The sequence below is a fragment of the Mustela lutreola genome, chromosome 17 (genome assembly GCF_030435805.1).
Source record: "Mustela lutreola isolate mMusLut2 chromosome 17, mMusLut2.pri, whole genome shotgun sequence".
Classification (NCBI taxonomy): Eukaryota; Metazoa; Chordata; class Mammalia; order Carnivora; family Mustelidae; genus Mustela; species Mustela lutreola.
Window position 1 is genome coordinate 20,348,332 of NC_081306.1, and position 17,742 is coordinate 20,366,073.

At 56.9% G+C, this 17,742-nt stretch overlaps 2 protein-coding genes and 1 long non-coding RNA gene across 13 annotated transcripts in view; 2 read left to right on the top strand and 1 right to left on the bottom strand.

Annotated features, from left to right (window-relative positions):
• The window catches only part of TFAP4 (transcription factor AP-4), a 34,747-nt gene extending 21,005 nt beyond the window's left edge, over positions 1–13,742 (top strand). For 7 of the 10 annotated variants that reach the window (XM_059154321.1, XM_059154323.1, XM_059154326.1 and 4 more), the window contains 6 exons: positions 8,640–8,805; positions 8,922–9,020; positions 9,433–9,603; positions 10,808–10,948; positions 11,742–11,894; positions 12,655–13,742. In XM_059154321.1, coding sequence (XP_059010304.1) covers positions 8,640–8,805; positions 8,922–9,020; positions 9,433–9,603; positions 10,808–10,948; positions 11,742–11,894; positions 12,655–12,849 — 925 coding nt within the window. In that variant the 3' untranslated portion in view covers positions 12,850–13,742. Of the gene's footprint in view, positions 1–1,463; positions 2,053–3,396; positions 3,624–8,639; positions 8,806–8,921; positions 9,021–9,432; positions 9,604–10,807; positions 10,949–11,741; positions 11,895–12,654 lie in introns of those variants that run through there. The other 3 variants (XM_059154320.1, XM_059154325.1, XM_059154329.1) reach the window with 3 other exon arrangements.
• On the bottom strand, positions 13,569–16,046 carry LOC131819348 (uncharacterized). 2 transcript variants are annotated; one of them, XR_009349160.1, is made up of 3 exons: positions 15,822–16,046; positions 14,155–14,261; positions 13,569–14,032 (listed from the first exon to the last, which is right to left on the bottom strand). It is a non-coding gene; the product is annotated as an uncharacterized LOC131819348 (long non-coding RNA). The 2 variants fall into 2 exon arrangements; XR_009349159.1 differs by having other exon boundaries at positions 13,569–14,261.
• A 271-nt stretch (positions 16,047–16,317) lies between these two features.
• Positions 16,318–17,742, top strand: part of SRL (sarcalumenin) — a 44,564-nt gene continuing 43,139 nt past the window's right edge. Inside the window, exon 1 of the mRNA XM_059154873.1 lies at positions 16,318–16,473. The gene's annotated coding sequence lies outside the window, so the exon portion shown is untranslated. The remainder of the gene's footprint in view (positions 16,474–17,742) is intronic.

A 17,742-nucleotide genomic window follows, 5' to 3' on the forward strand; every position in this document is an offset into this window, starting at 1 on the left:
TGTGTCACTTGGGCAAAGAGGGCTGAGTCTTGGGAGGGAGCTGGAGTGGGGTGGTAGGTGGAGGCTGCTATGGTATTTCGGGCCTTGGGGGAGGGGCAGCTGAGACGGGGGCGGGGCCAGGGGGGAAGGGGGCATCATTTCGGCAGCTTTTGCATAAATGGGGAGACCAGTCTGAGTGACAGGGCCCTCAGGGGGAACGAGTTCCCTAAGAGAAGCGTAACTTCTCCCGGTTCTCATTCATTCATTCCTTCATTCCTCCATTAAGGCATTATAGACCTGACTCAGTGTATAAAGTCATGTGGCCCTGTATCCTATTTGCCCCTCCAGAAGTCATCATTTCCTGAGCACATTTCCTGCCCCATACTGAGACTTCCCAGGGACTGGGATCTGTACTTAGAGAAATTGCCCAACATGTTGCTTTAAGGATCGGAGAACATGCATGCAAAAATCTGCAAGGTTGTCGCAATATCTAGTAACAATGATAGTTCCTAAAGTAACAGTAACTTCTTGCGATTAGTGGGAATATTTTAATTAGGAGGCGCGATTTGGGCGGAACCTTGAAGGCGGATGGGATTGGGAAAGGCGGTGGGCAGGAGGGAGGACATTCCAAGGCAGGCGTGGTCTTCCTGAGCCAGGGGCCAATCCTCCAGGAGCCAGGGGAGGGGACGTGAGAGGGAGGACGGAAGCTAGCCGCCACAGCGTCCCTCCCTCCTCGCCCCGGGCGGCCACCCGTAGTAGAGAGCGCACCCTGGTGGAGGAGCAGTCCCTCCCTCACTGGCTTAGCCATGAATGAGAAGCTTCGGCCCTCCGCCTCCTGCTGTCCAGCCTCCCCGCGAAGGGGGAAAGTGGGAGGCTGGGTAATAGGGGGTACTAGGCAGCAGCCATCAGACCTCCGGGCCGCGCTGGCAGCCTGCCCCCGGGGCCGCTGCCGTCCTGGCCAGTCTCCACCCTTCACTCCCCCAACGGGGCCCCCGTTTCCTAAGGCAGCCCCAGGATCTGAGGCGCCCGGCGCGCCCCCCTTTGCTTCCTCCTCCCCGGCTCCGGGATTCCCAGGCTCCGGAGTCTGGGCTGGGCGGCCAACTGGGCAGGCAGGGAGGGAGGGGGCTGGCTGGCTTCCGAAGTCGGCCCCAAGTTACATGTGGGAAGAGGTGGCTGTGACGCAAGTTTCCAGGGGGCCCTGGGCTCGGAGGGAGCGCGCCAGAGCGGCTCCTCTCCATGCAGCTGCAACCGTGAAAAAGAAAAAGCCCCGAGCAGCACCCCAGGCTGCCTAAGCCGTCTTCGTCGGGCCCAGCTGCGCGCCCTCTGTCCCCGAGAGCCGCCGAGTACGGAGACCCTGCATCAGGCAGTCTCTGCCGGACCCCGGACGCACGGGCTAGGCTCCCTCGCGGTGGCGGCCTTTTTTTTTTTTTTTTTTTTTTGCAACGCTTGCCAACCTGTCAGCTGATGGACCTCATCACCCATAGTGGCGCATGTAGCTCGGCCGCAGCTCGCTCCATTCACGCCGCGCCCCCCCAGCGGGCCCACGGCCCCCGGCTCCTGGTGCCGGGGGGGTAGGCCCGCAGACCCTGGTCGCAACCAGCCCCCGGGGCCGGCGCCCCTCTTGCCCGGGCCTCGCGGCGCCCGGGGAGCGCTGCAAATAGTCCTTTGTTTACATGCAATTCCTTACTCCGCGGAAGGAGGCCGGGGGAGTGCTGAGTTTTCACCAGCTGTTTCCCGCCTTGAAACAGACATCTGATCAGCTGCAAACACACACACACATACACACGCCCGGGGAGGCAGGCCGGAGAGACCTCCCTCCCGCCCCTCCCGCCCGCCTCCCTCCCCTCGCCGCCGCCGCCGCCAGCATCTGGGACCGGCCGTTTCTGCAGCTCCGTCCGGCGCTGCTCTTTGATTCGGATTTCCATCTTGCATTCTCCGGCGGACCGCGGGACCCGGCTCGTGCAGAGGAGGGGGGCCGATCGCTATGGAGTATTTCATGGTGCCCACTCAGAAGGTGCCCTCTTTGCAACATTTCAGGAAAACAGAGAAAGAAGTGATAGGAGGGCTCTGTAGGTGTGTACTCCTCCTCTCCCCCACCCCCTTCCCATGATTGCAGCCCCCGGCCAGCCCGCCTGGGCTGGCGCGCGTGTGCGCACGCATGGCCCGCGCTGCCGACCCCGCTCGCCTTTCTTAGCCGCCCTGGGCCGCTACAGCCCCGCGCGCCGGGCTTGCGCTGCCGGGGGACCCTCCTCCCCCGGAACATGGGGGCCCCAAGCGGCCCCGGTCACTTTTGTCCACTGCAGGCGGGCGAGTCGCGACGTTTGTAAATTGCAAACAGACCCACGTGGTTCTGCAGCAGTCCCGGCCATGCTTGGTGCTGGTGGCTTTCCCCCCCGCGTTTCCTCCTCCCCCTCCTGCGGCGGCTTCCTTCCTCTCCCTCCTTCTTCGCTGTCTCCGGGTGCTCCCCTCCAAGGGGACTTGGGGGGCCCGGGCCACGCGTGGGGCCGCGGCGCGGGCGGCTACAATGCAGCCACGCCGCGGCTCTGGGCGCGGAGGGGGGGGATCGGGGAGCCGGGTGATGTGTTTGCAGCAAGCGGAGCTCTGGCGGGGTTGGGGGGGCGTGCTCGAGTGGGGGCGCGAGGATGGGTGGGACCCGAGAGGCCGGCACTACCAGCCGGGGGGCGCCGCGGACTCCGGCACGTTGGCGGCAGCTAGCTAGCTTGCCGCCCGCGCCCGGGCGCTGTTTACTAGCGAGGCCTGGACGTGACTCTGCAGCCCTCTTGGAGTAGGCGGACCTCGGCGCGCAGCCTCTCGGGAGCTGTAGTTCCCGGCTCCCCGCCGGAGTGGCATTGTGGGAGTTGTAGGCGCCTCCCGACCACGCTTTCCTCGCACAAAGCTCGGCTCCCGAGGGCTGGACCGGCCAGGCAGGCCCGGTGGGAGTGCTTTCTGGCGAGGGGGCACCGGACGCCGCCCCTGGCCTCACGAGGCCGCTGCCTGCCGCACGCCCCTCCCCCCCCAGCCGTAAACCGAAAGCGTTCCGTCTGGCAGCCCGGTGGGTGCGTGGGTGGGTGATCCTAGGTCGGAGGCCCTCCCCAGGAGCCACTTCCCAGCTCTGGCCCGGGTTGCTCCAGATCCACCCTTCACCAAGGGTGATGGGTGTGTGCACCACTCTTGCATCCCGTTGCCCTGGACACTTGTTAAAAGGTACATGCCGCAACTTCAATGGCCAGAAGGGCCTGGGCATCTGCACTGGACATGGCCCACGGGACATGGCAGTGCTGCATCTGGGACTCTCCTGTATGCCCAAGTTTGGAACCCACAGGCCCCTTAGAACCATGCTTCTGGAGCGAAATGGCTCCCTAGGGCTGGGGCCACGTGCTCCGACGCCCGGGGCAGGCTGGGCGGGGATTGAGGGAGGAGGAGCCCGGGGCGGTGTGGCCCAGACTGGTGGACACTGACACCAAGGGCTGCAGAAATCGGGTTTGGGGAAGGTTGCTGCGCATGGATATACACACACCCCAGCTTGCCCTAGGGCTCCTCTACCTTAACAGTTTTCAAGTTCAGTGTGGTGGGCAGCCAGGGTGGTAGCCACTTTGCGGACTGGCCCTTCCAGAAGGTCTGCCGGGAGGACCTACCTGTAATAGGTAAATAAAAAAAATTGTGGAGCTCTTAGTATGTTTTAGGAACTCGTTCTGCTAGATTTTTCTCACTGAATTTTCATACTGTTCTCAGTTAAACGGCCTTAAGATTCTCATATGGGATGAGGACACAGGCCTGAGAAGGGCAAGTGGAAGGGCTGGGACTTAAATCCTGATCCCAGAGCCCTGCTCCTACTCCTAGTGGCTGGTTGCTCAGAGAACAGCTGGATGGGGCTATTTGGGCCTGATCCTGGGTAGGCTTGGGGACCTCTGGCTGCCAGGCCTAGGACTTTGTTGAATCCTCTCTTGGCCTCTGAGGACTCTGGCTTCACTGTCCCTGTCCCAAGCCCTGCTTTATAGGAGTCCAGCAGTCTCTGGGGTCAGGTGCCCCAGGCTCGGGCATGGGGACCTGCTCAGCCTGCCTATCTGTGAGACAGTTGTAAGCCCGTGCAGTGGGTGTGGAGTTGGGCCCTCTGGGTTTGTTCATTTTCAGAAGCAGCTGTGGGGTGAGGTGGTGTGTAGACTGGGTGGGACATTTCGGCTGTGTGGACTGGCTCCTGAGGCTGGCGGGCTTTGGCTTCGTTCCATTCCTCAGGGACTAGAAGGGCTCCCTCCCTCTCTCATCGCTCTCCCAGGCCCACTGGAGGGGGCTGTACTGCACAGCAGGCACCGGTGTGGGTCCTGCACCCTGCATTACCCTCCTAGCCCTGCTCATGCCCAAGCTGGGTAGTTTTGGACCTGTGTAATTGCACTGCTCTCCCCTTCTGTAAAATGGAGCACCTGTGAAGATTGGCTGTGTGTCTGGAAAGCACCTGGTGTCTTTTACAGTAGCCCTCAAAACTCGTAAAGGCAGGAGGATTGTGGTCTTTACCTGCTGCGCTTGGTGGAGGGAAAGAGACCAGTTCCTGGGAGGGAGAGACAGGGCCTTTGGAGTGTGTGCTGAGTCCCTAATCCAGAATGTATATGGCACCTACTCTGTGCGGGAAACTGTGCAGGAGCTGTCCTAACAGCTCAGAGTCTGGTGCTGAACCACGTAAGTGAGATCGTGGGATCTCCTGGAGTCTTGGGTACAACCTGGAAAAACAAGGCATCCTGTTTTTCTCAATTTCTTTTTTTCTTCTTCCACCTCTCTCTCCCTCCCTCCTCCTATCTTTTTTAGAACCTAAGGATCATTTTTCTTTCCTTCCTTATTTATTTATTTTAAAAGTATTCTCTGTGTCCAATGTGAGGCTTGAATTCATAACCTCCAAGATCAAAACTCTCATGCTCTACTAACTCTGCCAGCCAGGTGCCCCTCCCCCCATGTCTTGTAAATTTCACCATGACCCTATGAAGTGAGGTAGTAGTCCCCCATTTTACAGGTGGGTAAACAGGCTTTGGGAGATGAAGTGCCTTAGCATGGGGTTCCGTGGCTAGCAAATGGCCAGGCTGGTTTGTACTTGGACACAGTGCAGGGAGCTCCCTCTGATCTGAGGGGCCAAGGAAGCCATAGGGAGGCGAGAGGTGTTCCTGATGGGAACAGCCTGGCCATGCTCTGTTCAGAGCTGAGGGCAGGGGTGGCAGGCTGGGCAGAGTGAAGTGTATGGATAAAAGCATTGCGACTGGGTGAAGGCCCTGAGCTGCTTCAGTACTTGGCCTTGGGGATCCTTGCCAAGGGTCGCTTCTTCCCTCCTGTCCTCCTCTTGGGTTGTGGAAGAAATCCCATGTAGGCTTTCCCACTTCTCACTGTCACTGTTGAGTGGCAGGTGTGTGAGTGACTTTGGGCCATGGAAAATGAGAGTTCTCCGTGGCTAATCTGAGGCTGGAACCAAGTCTGGGGGTATAGGTGGATGGGGACTACTTGCCTTTGGGCTGGGCAGGAGAACAGGTACAGGTCAGGATTCTGCCTTGAGTGTGGTCACTACTATAGAGCCTCTGATTGGTATGCTGATGCTATTCCCAGGGGGCCGTCTGGGGCTACTCTGTATTGGGGTGGCAGTCTCGGCACCCATGGGTGGTACCCAAACTGTTCTTGGCCGTTGGCTGCCCTTCTGGAGACTGGCTGTCGGAGGGCAGTTCGGGAAGGAGAGAAGCAACAGACGCTGGGTGTCAGTGGACCAGGTTCCCTTCTCTGCTCACCTGCCAGTCTGAAGTTGGTGTGGAGGAGTCGGAGGCCCTTACCATTCCTGTAAATCACCTTTATGTGCGCGAAACTCAGAAGTGCAAGAAACTTTGAGGTATTTGCAGAAAAATCCCCTTTATCCCTATCTAGTAGAGTAGCTAGAACAGTCCTCTGTTGCAGGAAATCTGGTTGGTCAGCATTCGGGAGCCCTGGTTGGCCAGCACGCCCACCAATCAGGACCCCTGGTTAGCCATGATTCCACCGGTCAACAGCTGGTTCGCCATGCTCTCGCCAGTCAGAACCCCTGATGAGTCAACATTCCGCCAATCAGAACCCCTCGTTAGTCGACATTGTATTAGAGAAACTCAGCTGAGTTTTTGAGTATTAGAGAAACTTGGAAACCTGTAACTTACAGGACTATTTAGGTGAGTTATCCATTAGGGCCTTGGTAGCAGTCCGTCATGAGGAACTGCAGCTTTGGGGTGAAGTCTGTTTTCTGCATTAGGTTCCCTTGTAGCTGGTTCCTGAACCAGGAGGCTGGGCGGATGTACTTGGTGGCGAAGGGAGCAGAATGGCTGGAATGTTCCGAAGAGCCAGGATGAGCGGGCTCCTGCCCCCTGCCTGGGTCCTTTACTCTCCGTTGGTGTCCCTAGTTCCTGGGCATCCTGGGGAGAAGGATGGAGCTGAGGGTCTCCCGGGGCAGAGATTTTCATGGGCGGCCGAGCTGGCTTGTTGGGGGAGGTGGGACTGAACTCTGGTTTCTCTGTGGGTCCGGGGGAGTTGGTAGGACTTGGATAGGGGCGGGGGGTGGGCAGTGGGGGCTGGAATGTGCAGGAGCCTCGCTGCCCGCACCCTGCTCCTCCTGTCTTTCATGGTGGACTTGGACAGGTCACTTTAGCTCTGTGCGGTCCCACTCTTCTCCGGGAGGGGCAGGGACACTATCTACTGAGACCATACACGGGGCTCTGGTAAGCGGCAGCCGCTTCGTGAGCCATCAGTGGAGGATATCATCAGCAGTTGTAGGAAAGCTGGGCCTTGGCATCTGCAGGTGCCTGTTGAACCCTGGTCTGGCTGTCTGACCTTGGTGGCTTGGCCTCCTCTGGACATCTCACCCCACCTCTTTTTTTTTAAGTAAGCTCTATACCCGATATGGGCCTTGAACTCATGACTCCAAGATCAAGAGTCATAGGCTCTTCTGACTGAGCCAGCCAGGCTTCTGACCCCCCTCTTCATCTTCTTCTCCCCCTCCACCTCTTCTGTAATCCACCCTCCCACCACAGAGGGTCTGGAGGGTACATCCAGACCAGGGAGTGGGGACTAGGTTCTATTCCTCACCTCCCCCCTCCCAGTCCCCTCGCCCCCCCACCCCGCCCCGCCCCCCGCTAAGGGCAGGCAAGCCACTGTGTATCAGATCTCAGGGTGGCATCCTCCCTGCCACCCCATTGCCTCCACTGTCGGGGCAGGGAAACTGGGATGAGTGAGGTGCCTCTGGCCTAGAATTGGAGCCATATGACTGGTAGTCTGATTCTAAGACTCTGGCCCTCATTCTGAGCCCCAAGTCTCATCTGTGAAGAAAGGGTTGTGGCCCCCTTTCGAGCATTGACACTCCAGGGCACCAGGAGGAAACTGCATCCTGATGGAGGGGGTCCAGGGAGGGCTTGGGGGTGCTGGCGGAGGAGAGGGCTTGTCTGTGGACCCCCAGCTAAGGCTGATGTGGACTGCCTCTCGGTCAGGAGAGAAGGCCAAGGCCCAGGAAGGGACAAGGGCAAGTGCAGGATCCTGCAGGCCTGGAATGGGACAGATGGGGTGGGCAGGGTAGGGGGGGGATGGCCAGGAAAGGTCTTGGTTGTCTCCAGCTCTCACAGATGTGTTCTCCGGGTTTCTGACCTTTCCACCTAGGGATGGGCATGGGTGCTTGGGCACCTCTTTGAGCCCCGGGTCCCCATCGATGGAATAAGGCTGCCCATAGTCCTTTTCCCCACTTCTCTAGAACAAGGGGTGTGAGCTCTCTTGGCCCAGGCCTGGACCAGGTCACCCCAGGAGGGCCCCTCAGGAAGAAGCCAGGGCTGTGGCTTTGGGTGGGGCCGGTGGCCTCTTTTGGGAGCCCAGCATCTGGAAGCCATCAGGCCAGGGGCGGGGGAGTTGCAGGAGAGGGCCAGGAAAGGGGGAATGCCTCCTCTAGGCCACACACAGGCCCACCCCTCGGGAGCGGTGGCATTGGGCCCACAAGCCCCACTGCTGTCTTTGCCTCCTGCCAATGCCTCTGGGCCCACAGCCTCTCCCCCTTCCACTGGCCGCCTTCTCTCTCACCCTGCTGGCTGCTGCCCCTGTAGGATGCAGTCACTTAATTTGCAGTAACATTGCCGACTGCATGCTGGGAGCTTTGCTTCGCTGGCACTGGGTGGGTCTGCCTCGGGGTTCGTGGGCTTGGGGGGAAGTGTCTCCAAGAGCGCTTGGTCTGATGCCCCTTCTTGGAGTGAGGGGTACCTGTCTCATTTTTGAAGTCTCAGCCCTGTCTGGGGCCAGGCTGCAGGAGGGATGTGCTCCCCAGTCCTCAAGAGGGCAGTGCTGAGGGAGGGTGGTCCAGGTGTGTAATAAGGAGCTCAGAAGTGTCCCAGGGACAGGTGTCTGCACTTGGTCTTAGGGCCGTTGGTATCAGAATCACAGAGATTCTTGGTAGCCATTCAGGCTTCAGGGCCCCACCCACACAGGCCGGCCAGACACTGGGGCTGGGACCTGGGGGCTTCTCAGAGTATACTACTCCATCACCCTCCTGGTCTGCGGTAAGTGTAGACAAATTCTGCACCGGGAGGGAATGATAGCTCTACTAGGGGCCCTCTGCAGAGGGATTGGAAAGACAGGGTCCCGCCAGGGCAGGGCACAGAGGGTACCTAGCCTGAGTCTGTCTCTGTCCTCCGCAGCCTTGCCAACATTCCATTGACCCCTGAGACTCAGCGGGACCAGGAGCGGCGGATTCGGCGGGAGATCGCAAACAGCAACGAGCGGCGACGCATGCAGAGCATCAACGCGGGCTTCCAGTCCCTCAAGACCCTCATCCCCCACACAGATGGAGAGAAGCTCAGCAAGGTGGGCTAGGGCCCGGAAGCTTCCTGGAGGAAATGGTGGGCTCCGGTGGGGAGAAGAAAGTGAGCCTTGGCAGAGGCTGCCTGCTAGGGTCCCTAACGCGTCCCTCCCACCCCCAGGCAGCCATTCTCCAGCAGACGGCAGAGTACATCTTCTCCCTGGAGCAGGAGAAGACCAGGCTCCTGCAGCAAAACACACAGCTCAAGCGCTTTATCCAGGTAGTGCCCCTCCCCCCACCCCTGTGGAGGCCCCGCTGCTGTCTCAGTGCCCTGCTGTCCTCCTGGCTCCCTTTCCCTTGTTTGGCCTGTCCTGGCTCCACCGTGGCCTTGGACTTCGATAGGGTTAAGGGCTGCATCTTTCCCACCAACTTGCCTACTGCAGGCGTTTGCCTTCCTGGGCCTCAGTTTACTCATCGGTCAAGTGCAGTGGGGTGGGCTCTGGAAAGCAAGTCCATTCTGCCTCCCTGCCTGGCCTTTGGCCATTTTTTGGCTTTGTAGAATGGGGCTCCATAGTGCCGGTGCACCTGGGCCAGGCAGGCTTGGGGGTTATGAGGGGTCCTCTGACTTCGCTGCTGTTGGTGGTGCTGTTGGTAGTATGGGGGCACACTCACTAGCCCCTTGGGGTCCCCAGGAGCTGAGCGGCTCATCCCCCAAGCGGCGGCGGGCCGAGGACAAGGACGAGGGCATCGGGTCGCCAGACATCTGGGAAGACGAGAAGGCGGAGGACTTGCGCCGGGAGATGATCGAGCTGAGGCAGCAGCTGGACAAGGAGCGCTCGGTGCGCATGATGCTGGAGGAGCAGGTGAGGCTCCTGGGTTGAACAGGTATTTGCAGGAGCACCTGCCTTGTTCCGGACCTACGAGTTTGGGACCCAGTGGGGACCAAAGCAGACAGCTCACTTTCCTCAGGGTCACTGTCTGTATGGGTGGAGGAACCTTAGTCAGAGGATCTCACACTGTAAAAACACAGCTGTGGTCCGTCTGGGGCGCTCAGGTCACGATGTCGTGGTCTTGGGATCCAGCCCCATGTGGTGCTCCCTGCTCAGTGGGGAGTCTGCTTGTCCCTCTCCTTCTGTAACCCCCTGCCCCCCACTTGTCTGGGCAGGCATTCGCTCTTGCTCGCTCTCAAGTAAATGACTTCTTTTTTTTAAAGATTTTATTTATTTATTTGGCAGACAGAGATCACAAGTAGGCAGAGAGGCAGGCAGAGAGGGGGGAAGCAGGCTTCCTGCTGAGCAGAGAGCCCAACTCGGGGCTCTATCCTAGGACCCTGAGACCATGACCCGAGCCGAAGGCAGAGGCTTAATCCACTGAGCCACCCAGGTGCCCCTCAAGTAAATGACTTCTTAACAAAAGACAGTAAGATAAAAACACAGCTGTAGGGGTGCCTGGGTGGCTCAGTGGGTTAAAGCCTCTGCCTTCGGCTCAGGTCATGATCCCAGGGTCCTGGGATCGAGCCCCACATCGGGCTCTCTGCTAAGCCGGAAGCCTGCTTCCTCCTCTCTCTCTCTGCCTACTTGTGATTTCTGTCTGTCAAATAAATAAATAAAATCTTAAAAAAAAAAAACAAAAAACACAGCTGTAATAAAAACCACATGCCAGCAGTGGGCACCAGAGAGGCGGACTTGGGCTGGTTGCAGAGCGGCTGCTCCATGGCCTCTCTGTGGAAGTGACTTTTGCTGAGGTTGGGAGGTCAAGTCTGGAAGTCAACCATGCAGAGAGGGGAGAAGGGTGCTCCGCCCGGAACAGCCTGGGCAGGGACCTGGCGGTAGGAGGAGAGTGCGGGTGAGTGGGCGGCCGGAGAGGAGATGAGTCATGGCGAGCCCAGCAGGCTGAGCTGAGGACTTTGGTCTCTACCTTGAGGGTGGCCGAGCGCCATACTAGGGCTTGGCGGAGGACAGAGCTTAGGGTGGCCTACCTCAGCGGTCCCAGGGCTGGTCTGGCGGTGAGGGGAGGTGCCAGGTTGTGGTCCAAGCCCTGCCCTTGAACCTATTGCCCTGCCCCCAGGTGCGCTCGCTGGAGGCACACATGTATCCGGAAAAGCTCAAGGTGATCGCCCAGCAGGTGCAGCTGCAGCAGCAACAGGAGCAGGTGCGGCTGCTGCACCAGGAGAAACTAGAGCGGGAGCAGCAGCACCTGCGGACCCAGGTGAGCAGGAGGCGTCTGGGAGGGGCTCTCACCTGAGTATCCGTGCCCGTGGGCTTCGGTGGGGTGACTCAGGGCCTAAGGTGACTGGTTTCCAGGTGCCCTGCAACATTAGGGCACTGAAGCCTTGTAGTGGCCCTTGGAGGCCTGAGTTCTTACTCTTCCGATTTTACTGATGGCAGAGTTGAGGCACAGAAAGGTTACATTGTATGCCCACTCGTGATCCTCAGGGACTTGGCCGTCTAAACCCAGCGTCTACACTCCTGACAACCAGTGTGTTTTTCTTTAAGATTTATTTACTTTAAAAAAATTTTTTATTTACTGATTTTAGAGAGAGCGAGTGAAAGGGAGCACGAGTGTGGGGAGGGGCAGAGGGAGAGAGACTCTGAAGCCGACTCCCTGCTGAGCGTGGAGCCTGACATTGGATTTCATGACCCTGAGATCGTGACCTAACCTAAAATTAAAGAGTCGGATGCTTAACCGACTGAGCCACCCAGGTGCCCCTCAGCCACGGGATTTATTAGATGTTGAAGTGCTTCCTTTGTGCTGGAGAGCAGGGTGAGGGGGGCACGGGATCTCGGATGGCTTGAAGTGTCTCTCTGAACCTTTTTCCTTCCTTTTTAAAATAAGAGAGGTGAAGCACAAACTGGCTGGCCCTCTGAGTGAAGGAGTTCAAGGGCTGGGGTGGCTGGCAGAGGCTCTCTCAGAGCAGATGGTTTTGAGGGCTGTCCTTCTGTGAGCGACAGAAGGGAAGGGGCAGCTCCTGGAAAGGAGACTGAGGGCCTCTGTCTTGCAGCTCCTGCCCCCTCCGGCCCCCACCCACCACCCCACAGTGATCGTGCCCGCGCCACCCCCTCCCTCCCACCACATCAACGTCGTCACCATGGGCCCCTCCTCGGTCATCAACTCTGTTTCCACGTCCCGGCAAAATCTGGACACCATTGTGCAGGTACCTGGGCTTGAGGACGGGTTCTCTTGTGGGAACAGGCCCCTTTGTGTCCATCCCCGCGTCTCCCTTTCTGTGTCTGTGGTGGGAGGCGGCTCCAGAGAAGGTTTTGGGCAGAAAGGAGGGGGTGGGCAGCATGCCCTGGAAGACCCCGTTCCTTCCCTCTGTGGGATTTGCGGAGAGGGCTCTTTGCTCCCTGAGAGCCCTGGTGTCAGGCTTCTCTGCATCCAGCTCTTGGGTTGGTCTAGAGCTTCCCCTTAGCTCCATCTCCCAGGACCCGGGGCGGGGTGCAGGTGGCAGCGGCTGGGTGGGAGACAGGGAAGCCTCCAGCGCAGGAGAAAGAAAGGAGATGATTGGCTCTGTGGGTCAGGCCCAAGGTTTCTGCTGTGCCCACCTTCGCGTGGTGCCCCTTGGGCAACCCAACAGAGTCACAAAGAAAGAAAGAACCAAACCAGAAAACCCCATCAACCCCTGCAACTGTAGTTTCACATAAACCCAGTAAATTGAATAATAAAGTTAATGACAGAGACCTTGCATAAGTGAATGGGCACTTTGAAATATATCCATGGGGGACGCTTGTGATTCTCCCGAGGAGTTTTTCAGCTTAGCAGAGGAGTTCCAAAGGTTGGGCGGGCCAGCCGCTGTCTTGCCAGGCTCACTTGTGGGCCTTTCTGGGGTGTGTGTGGGGGGCTGGGAGGGGATGGTGGCTGTCCGAGTGTCCCCAGCAGCCCTCATCACAGCCTGCCCCACCCCCCCGCCCCAGGCGATCCAGCACATCGAGGGCACCCAGGAAAGGCAGGAGCAGGAGGAGGAACAGCGGCGAGCGGTCATCGTGAAGCCAGCCCGCAGCTGCCCAGAGGCCCACGCCTCTGACACCGCCTCCGATTCGGAGGCCTCGGACAGCGACGCCATGGACCAGAGCCGGGAGGAGCCAGCAGAGAACGGGGGGCTTCCCTGACCACCCCCCAGCCCTCCTCTCCCTTCCTGGGGCTGGAGGGGGCCGGGGGGGGGCAGCAACAGGGAGCGACGCAGGTGAACGAGTGAGGAATTTTTACAAAATTATGATGTCATTTGGGTCTCTTTTATGACCTCTTTTTCAATACTGTAAATCCACCTTTGAGTGAAGCCACCTGGCCTGAGGTCCCGGGGACTGGGGTGGCAGGAGCTCGTGGGAGCACCGGGACACCTGGGGCTGGGCCTCGCCCCAGAGGCTGGGGGAAGCTGACACAGCCTGGCCTCTCTCCGCCAAAAAGCATTTTTTCATTTCAACGTGTTTTTAAGAACAGGGAAAATCAAACAAAGCCCCAAGGTATTCTGCCCTCCCCAGAGCCAGCCTGAGACCGTCAGTTTTTGACTCTTTCCCTCCTCTTTGTTTTTTTTCCTTTCTCCTGTAAGCACTTACATGGGTTGGGGGTCTGGCTGGGTCGGGGCTCTCTGGGGGCCCGGGAGTCTACAGTGCTTCTCGGTTGGGGTTTGCTGCTGCCCTTCTCCCCTCCCCTCCCGGCCTCGGCTCAGCACGAGGATTTGCCACTCCCCATCACCACCCAGCCCCACCTCTCCCTCCGGATTTCCCATCTTCTACCCCAAAAATGTCTTTGTCTCTCTCTTTTTGTTTTGTTTGTTGTTGGTTCTTTTTGGTTTTGGTTTCGTTTATCTTTTTTGTTTCTTGTTTCTTGGTTTTGTTTTTTTTTTTGTTTTGCTTTTTTATTTTGAAAATTTTTTTTCTTACAATTTTGAGGTCTTTGTGTTCAAGGAGAAACTATTATATTTTGTTAAGAAAGTGGGGGGAAAAACCAAGAGGCCACCGTGCCTTTATAAAGAAACAAAATAAAGTTTGTACTTTGTTTTTTAGGTCCTGTGTCTTCTGGGTGTGTGTTGTCCTGAGGAGCTGGGGAAGGCTCCTGGAGTAGAGTATGGGGTGTTCTTGGGGCCCCCCGGAGGGGACTGGGTGTGCCTGAGTGTGATGACTTCCCTCAGCTTGTGTTGCAATGAGCAGTCAGGGTTCCAGATTCCAGGGTTCCCAGGATTACTCCCTCAATCGTGCAGAGACGGGAGATGGTGTTGGGAGTGGGAGGAGTGTCTCCCAACTCCTTGGTGGGAGGCAAGGAGAGAATGAACCACCAAGAAACAGGTTCCTAGGTCTTAGAGAAAGGACACAGGATGTTCAGGGGTCCTGGTTGTCCCTGGGCTTTGCCACTTCCTCATCTTGTGTAACCTCCCTGAACCTCAGTCTCCCCAGCTACAGAAGGGAAGGGAGTGTTACCTCCTGGTGTGGTGTTAAAGAGAGCAGGTCCTGGAGTCTGCCGGCAGCCAGTTCCTTCTTGGGGGAGCCCGTTGATCTCTGAGCCTCAGTTTCATCATCATCTGAAGCTGGAAGTCAGTGGGCAAGGGAAGTTTGCCTTATTGGTTAGGGTGGTGGACCTTAAAGTCTCTTAATCCTCTGTGCCCAGAGAGAGCTTTACAGACTGCTCCCCTTGGGGTGCCTGGGTGGTACAGTCGGTTGAGCAGTTGAGTGTCTGACTCTGTGTTTTGCCTCAGTTAGTAATCTCAGGGTCATGAGATCGAGCCTTGCACTGGGCTCTACGCACAGTGTGGCATCTGCTTAGGACTCTTTCTCTCTCTACCTGCCCCCCCCCCCCCCCCCGTGCTCTCTTCTCTCTCTCAAATAGGTAAATAAATTAAAAACAAAAAAACCCAGATCACAAAAAAACACCAAAAAACCCCTCAAGTGTTCCCCTTTTTCTGCTTTTTGTCATGTGTGCATTGTGACAGGTACATGGGCACTGAGGCCAGAGAGGAATAACCACTTCACATCTCACCCCACAGTGAATGCCTCTAGACACCAGCTTGTTGAATAGAAAGGGAGGCAGGAGCCTGAACTTTTTTTTAAAGAACTTTTAATGTTTCTTTTTTTTTTTTTTAAAGATTTTATTTATGTATTTGAGAGAGAGAGAGAGAGAGAATGAGAGAGAGAAATAGAGAGAGCATGAGAAGGGGAAGGGTCAGAGGGAGAAGCAGACTCCCCGCCGAGTACGGAGCCCGATGCGGGACTCGATCCTAGGACTCCAGGATCATGACCTGAGCTGAAGGCAGTCGCCCAACCAACTGAGCCACTCAGGTGCCCCAAACTTTTAATGTTTTTAGGTGAAATTCACATAACTTAAAATTAAGTATTTTATTTTAAAGATTTTATCTATTTGACAGAGATCACAAGTAGGCAGAGAGGCAGGCAGAGAGAGGGGGAAGCAGGCTCCCCACCGAGCAGAGAGCCTGATGTGGAGCTCCATCCCAGGACCCTGAGATCATGACCTGAGCTGAAGGCAGAGGCTTTAACCCACTGAGCCACCTAGGCGCCCCAAATTAAGTATTTTAAAGTGAACAATTCACTTTATAGTGAATGAATATAGTATATTCATTGTTGGGTAACCGACACCTCTATCCATTTCCAAAACCTTTCGATCACTTCTAAATGAACTCTTTACCTCCTTCAGTCTCTCCCCACTCCTCTCTCCTCCCAGCCCTTGGCAACCACCAATCTGCTTTCTGTTGGAGTTTTTAAAGATGAATGTGTTCTAGAATTTTAAAAATGAAAGTGTGTAGCTTACTTTTGCTAAAAGTCACACCTTTTAGTTTTTGGTTCTATGAGTTTTAACAAATGTGTAGAGTTGTGTTAACTATCACTACAGTCCTCAGTCCTCATCCTCATTGTTCCCACTGTCCCTTTGTAGTCCAGATCCTGGCAACCACACTGATCTGTTCTATAGTTTTGCCTTTTCCAAAATGTCGTATAAATGGAATCATGCAATGTCTAGCCTCTTTACTCTAGCTAGCTTCTTTCACTTAGCGTTATAGCAAATGTTCCTTTTTTGGGTCTATACCGATGAATTTACTTAGTTACATTAGAAGGCGTGTCTGAGGGGAGGGGCTTACCTAGGATCTGGGTGGGGACGCCCCTTCCCAAGGACCAAGGAGCTACCCTTTCAAAAGAGCCAGGTGCAAAGCGCTTGGGACAGGTTCCATGCAGCTCCTCAATGCAGAGCTCCTTCCATGCAGAGCCTCAATAGAGGGCGCTGTGGGCCCAGTGCGCCAGGCCCGGCGAGGGCGGAGGCTCCGCCTCTTTCCGGTGCTCGCGGGACTGTTCAGTTCCTATAGGCCAGAAGAGGAACTTGGGGGCGGGGCAGGAAAGTCCCCCTCCTCCGATCCTCTGGCGCGCCTGGCGACAGTAGGCGGTCTCCGCAGCAGGCAGCGGAAGTCAAGGGCGCGGAGGCGGCCCCGCCCTTTCCCGGACACGGCCGCCCCGATCCCGCCCCCTCGGTGCGCATGCTCCTTGGCGCCTCAGGCGGCCTTGAGCGCGCTCCCGCCAGCCTGCACTCTTGGCCCCGCCCCTGTCCCCGCCCCCCGCGGTCTCTCACGCACGCCTCGCACGCAAACGCCGCAAACGTGCGGCTTCCGCGTGTTCCCCGCGCGGAGGCGCTCGCCTACTTCCTCACGCGCCTGAGGGGGCAAAGGACGCGCCCAGGTGTCAGTGCCGTAGCCGGCGAGAGTCTTAGTGGAAGGAACAGAGCCGCAGTGAAAGGAACAGGTGACGTTAATTTTAATGACATGTTTGATTTTTAAGCCACAGCATCCACAGTGTCATCTCAGAACAGGTGACGAATGTAAGAAACTATGAAGGAAATACCTCATTCTTTTCTTCCTGCCGCGTTTGGGAAGCTTGTCTGCCTTGGCCATGCCTATGTGGGGTCAGCAGCCACGCACGGGGCAGCGACAGGGTCCAGGGTCAGAAGCCACGAGAGGGACAGTGACAGGGGTCCAGGGTCAGGAGCCACGAGGGGACAGTGACAGGGTTCCAGGGTCAGCAGCCATGAGGGGGACAGTGACAGGGGTCTAGGGTTAGCAGCTACCTGTACAGTGGCCCCAGTCCAGATGACCACGCCACCTGGGGGCCAGGCCCAGTGGCCTGGAAGGCTATGGTGTCCTGCAGGCTTTGCACAGGCTGGCCTGGGAGGAGGAATAAGTGGAGAAGATGTGGGAGTGGGATGGCATAGGACATCCAAGGCTGCTGAGAAGCTTGGACTTTATTTTTCCTGAAGGGTTGGGGGCCTAGGAGGGACAGGATCAAGGCAGTGTTCCCACAAAACCTCTTTACTGAGGTATCACATCATACACGCTCAGAAGAGGAGCATAGCTTAAGTGTTTAGCTCCATGAGTTTTCACAAACTCAATATACACCCGTGTACCCAGCACCCCACCAGGGCTTCAAGTGTGTTTTGTGTTTTTTTTTAAGATTTTATTTATTTATTTGATAGAGATCACAAGTAGGCAGAGCAGCAGGCAGAGAGAGGGGGAAGCAGACTCCCTGCTGAGCAAAGAGCCCAAGGCGGGGCTTGATCCTAGGACCCTAGGATCATGACCTGAGCCTAAAGGCAGAGGCTTTAACCCACTGAGCCACCCAGGCGCCCCAAGTGGTTTATTTTTTTTAAAGCTTTACAAATTTTTGTGGAAACAACTAGGTGTCTAGGGAGGTACTGTGTACCCTTTACCCAGCCTCCCCAGTGTTATGGTCTTGCATACCTCAGGTCCAGACCAGAACCAGATCATTGTGCCCGGTGCAGCGCACCAGCCTTACTCAGTCACGTGTTACCAGTTTTATCTGCTTGCGTTTGGTATGGTTGTTGCTGGATCGTTTTACACCAGCCGAGTCGGAGTTGCTTTGCATCTTCACCGGCAGTCAGCATCATCAGACTATGCCTGCATCTCTTCAGCCTTTCTGGTGGGGGTGGAGTGAAATCTCACCACCATTTTCATTTCTGTCACCATGGACTAGTTTTGCCTATTTTAGATCATCCTA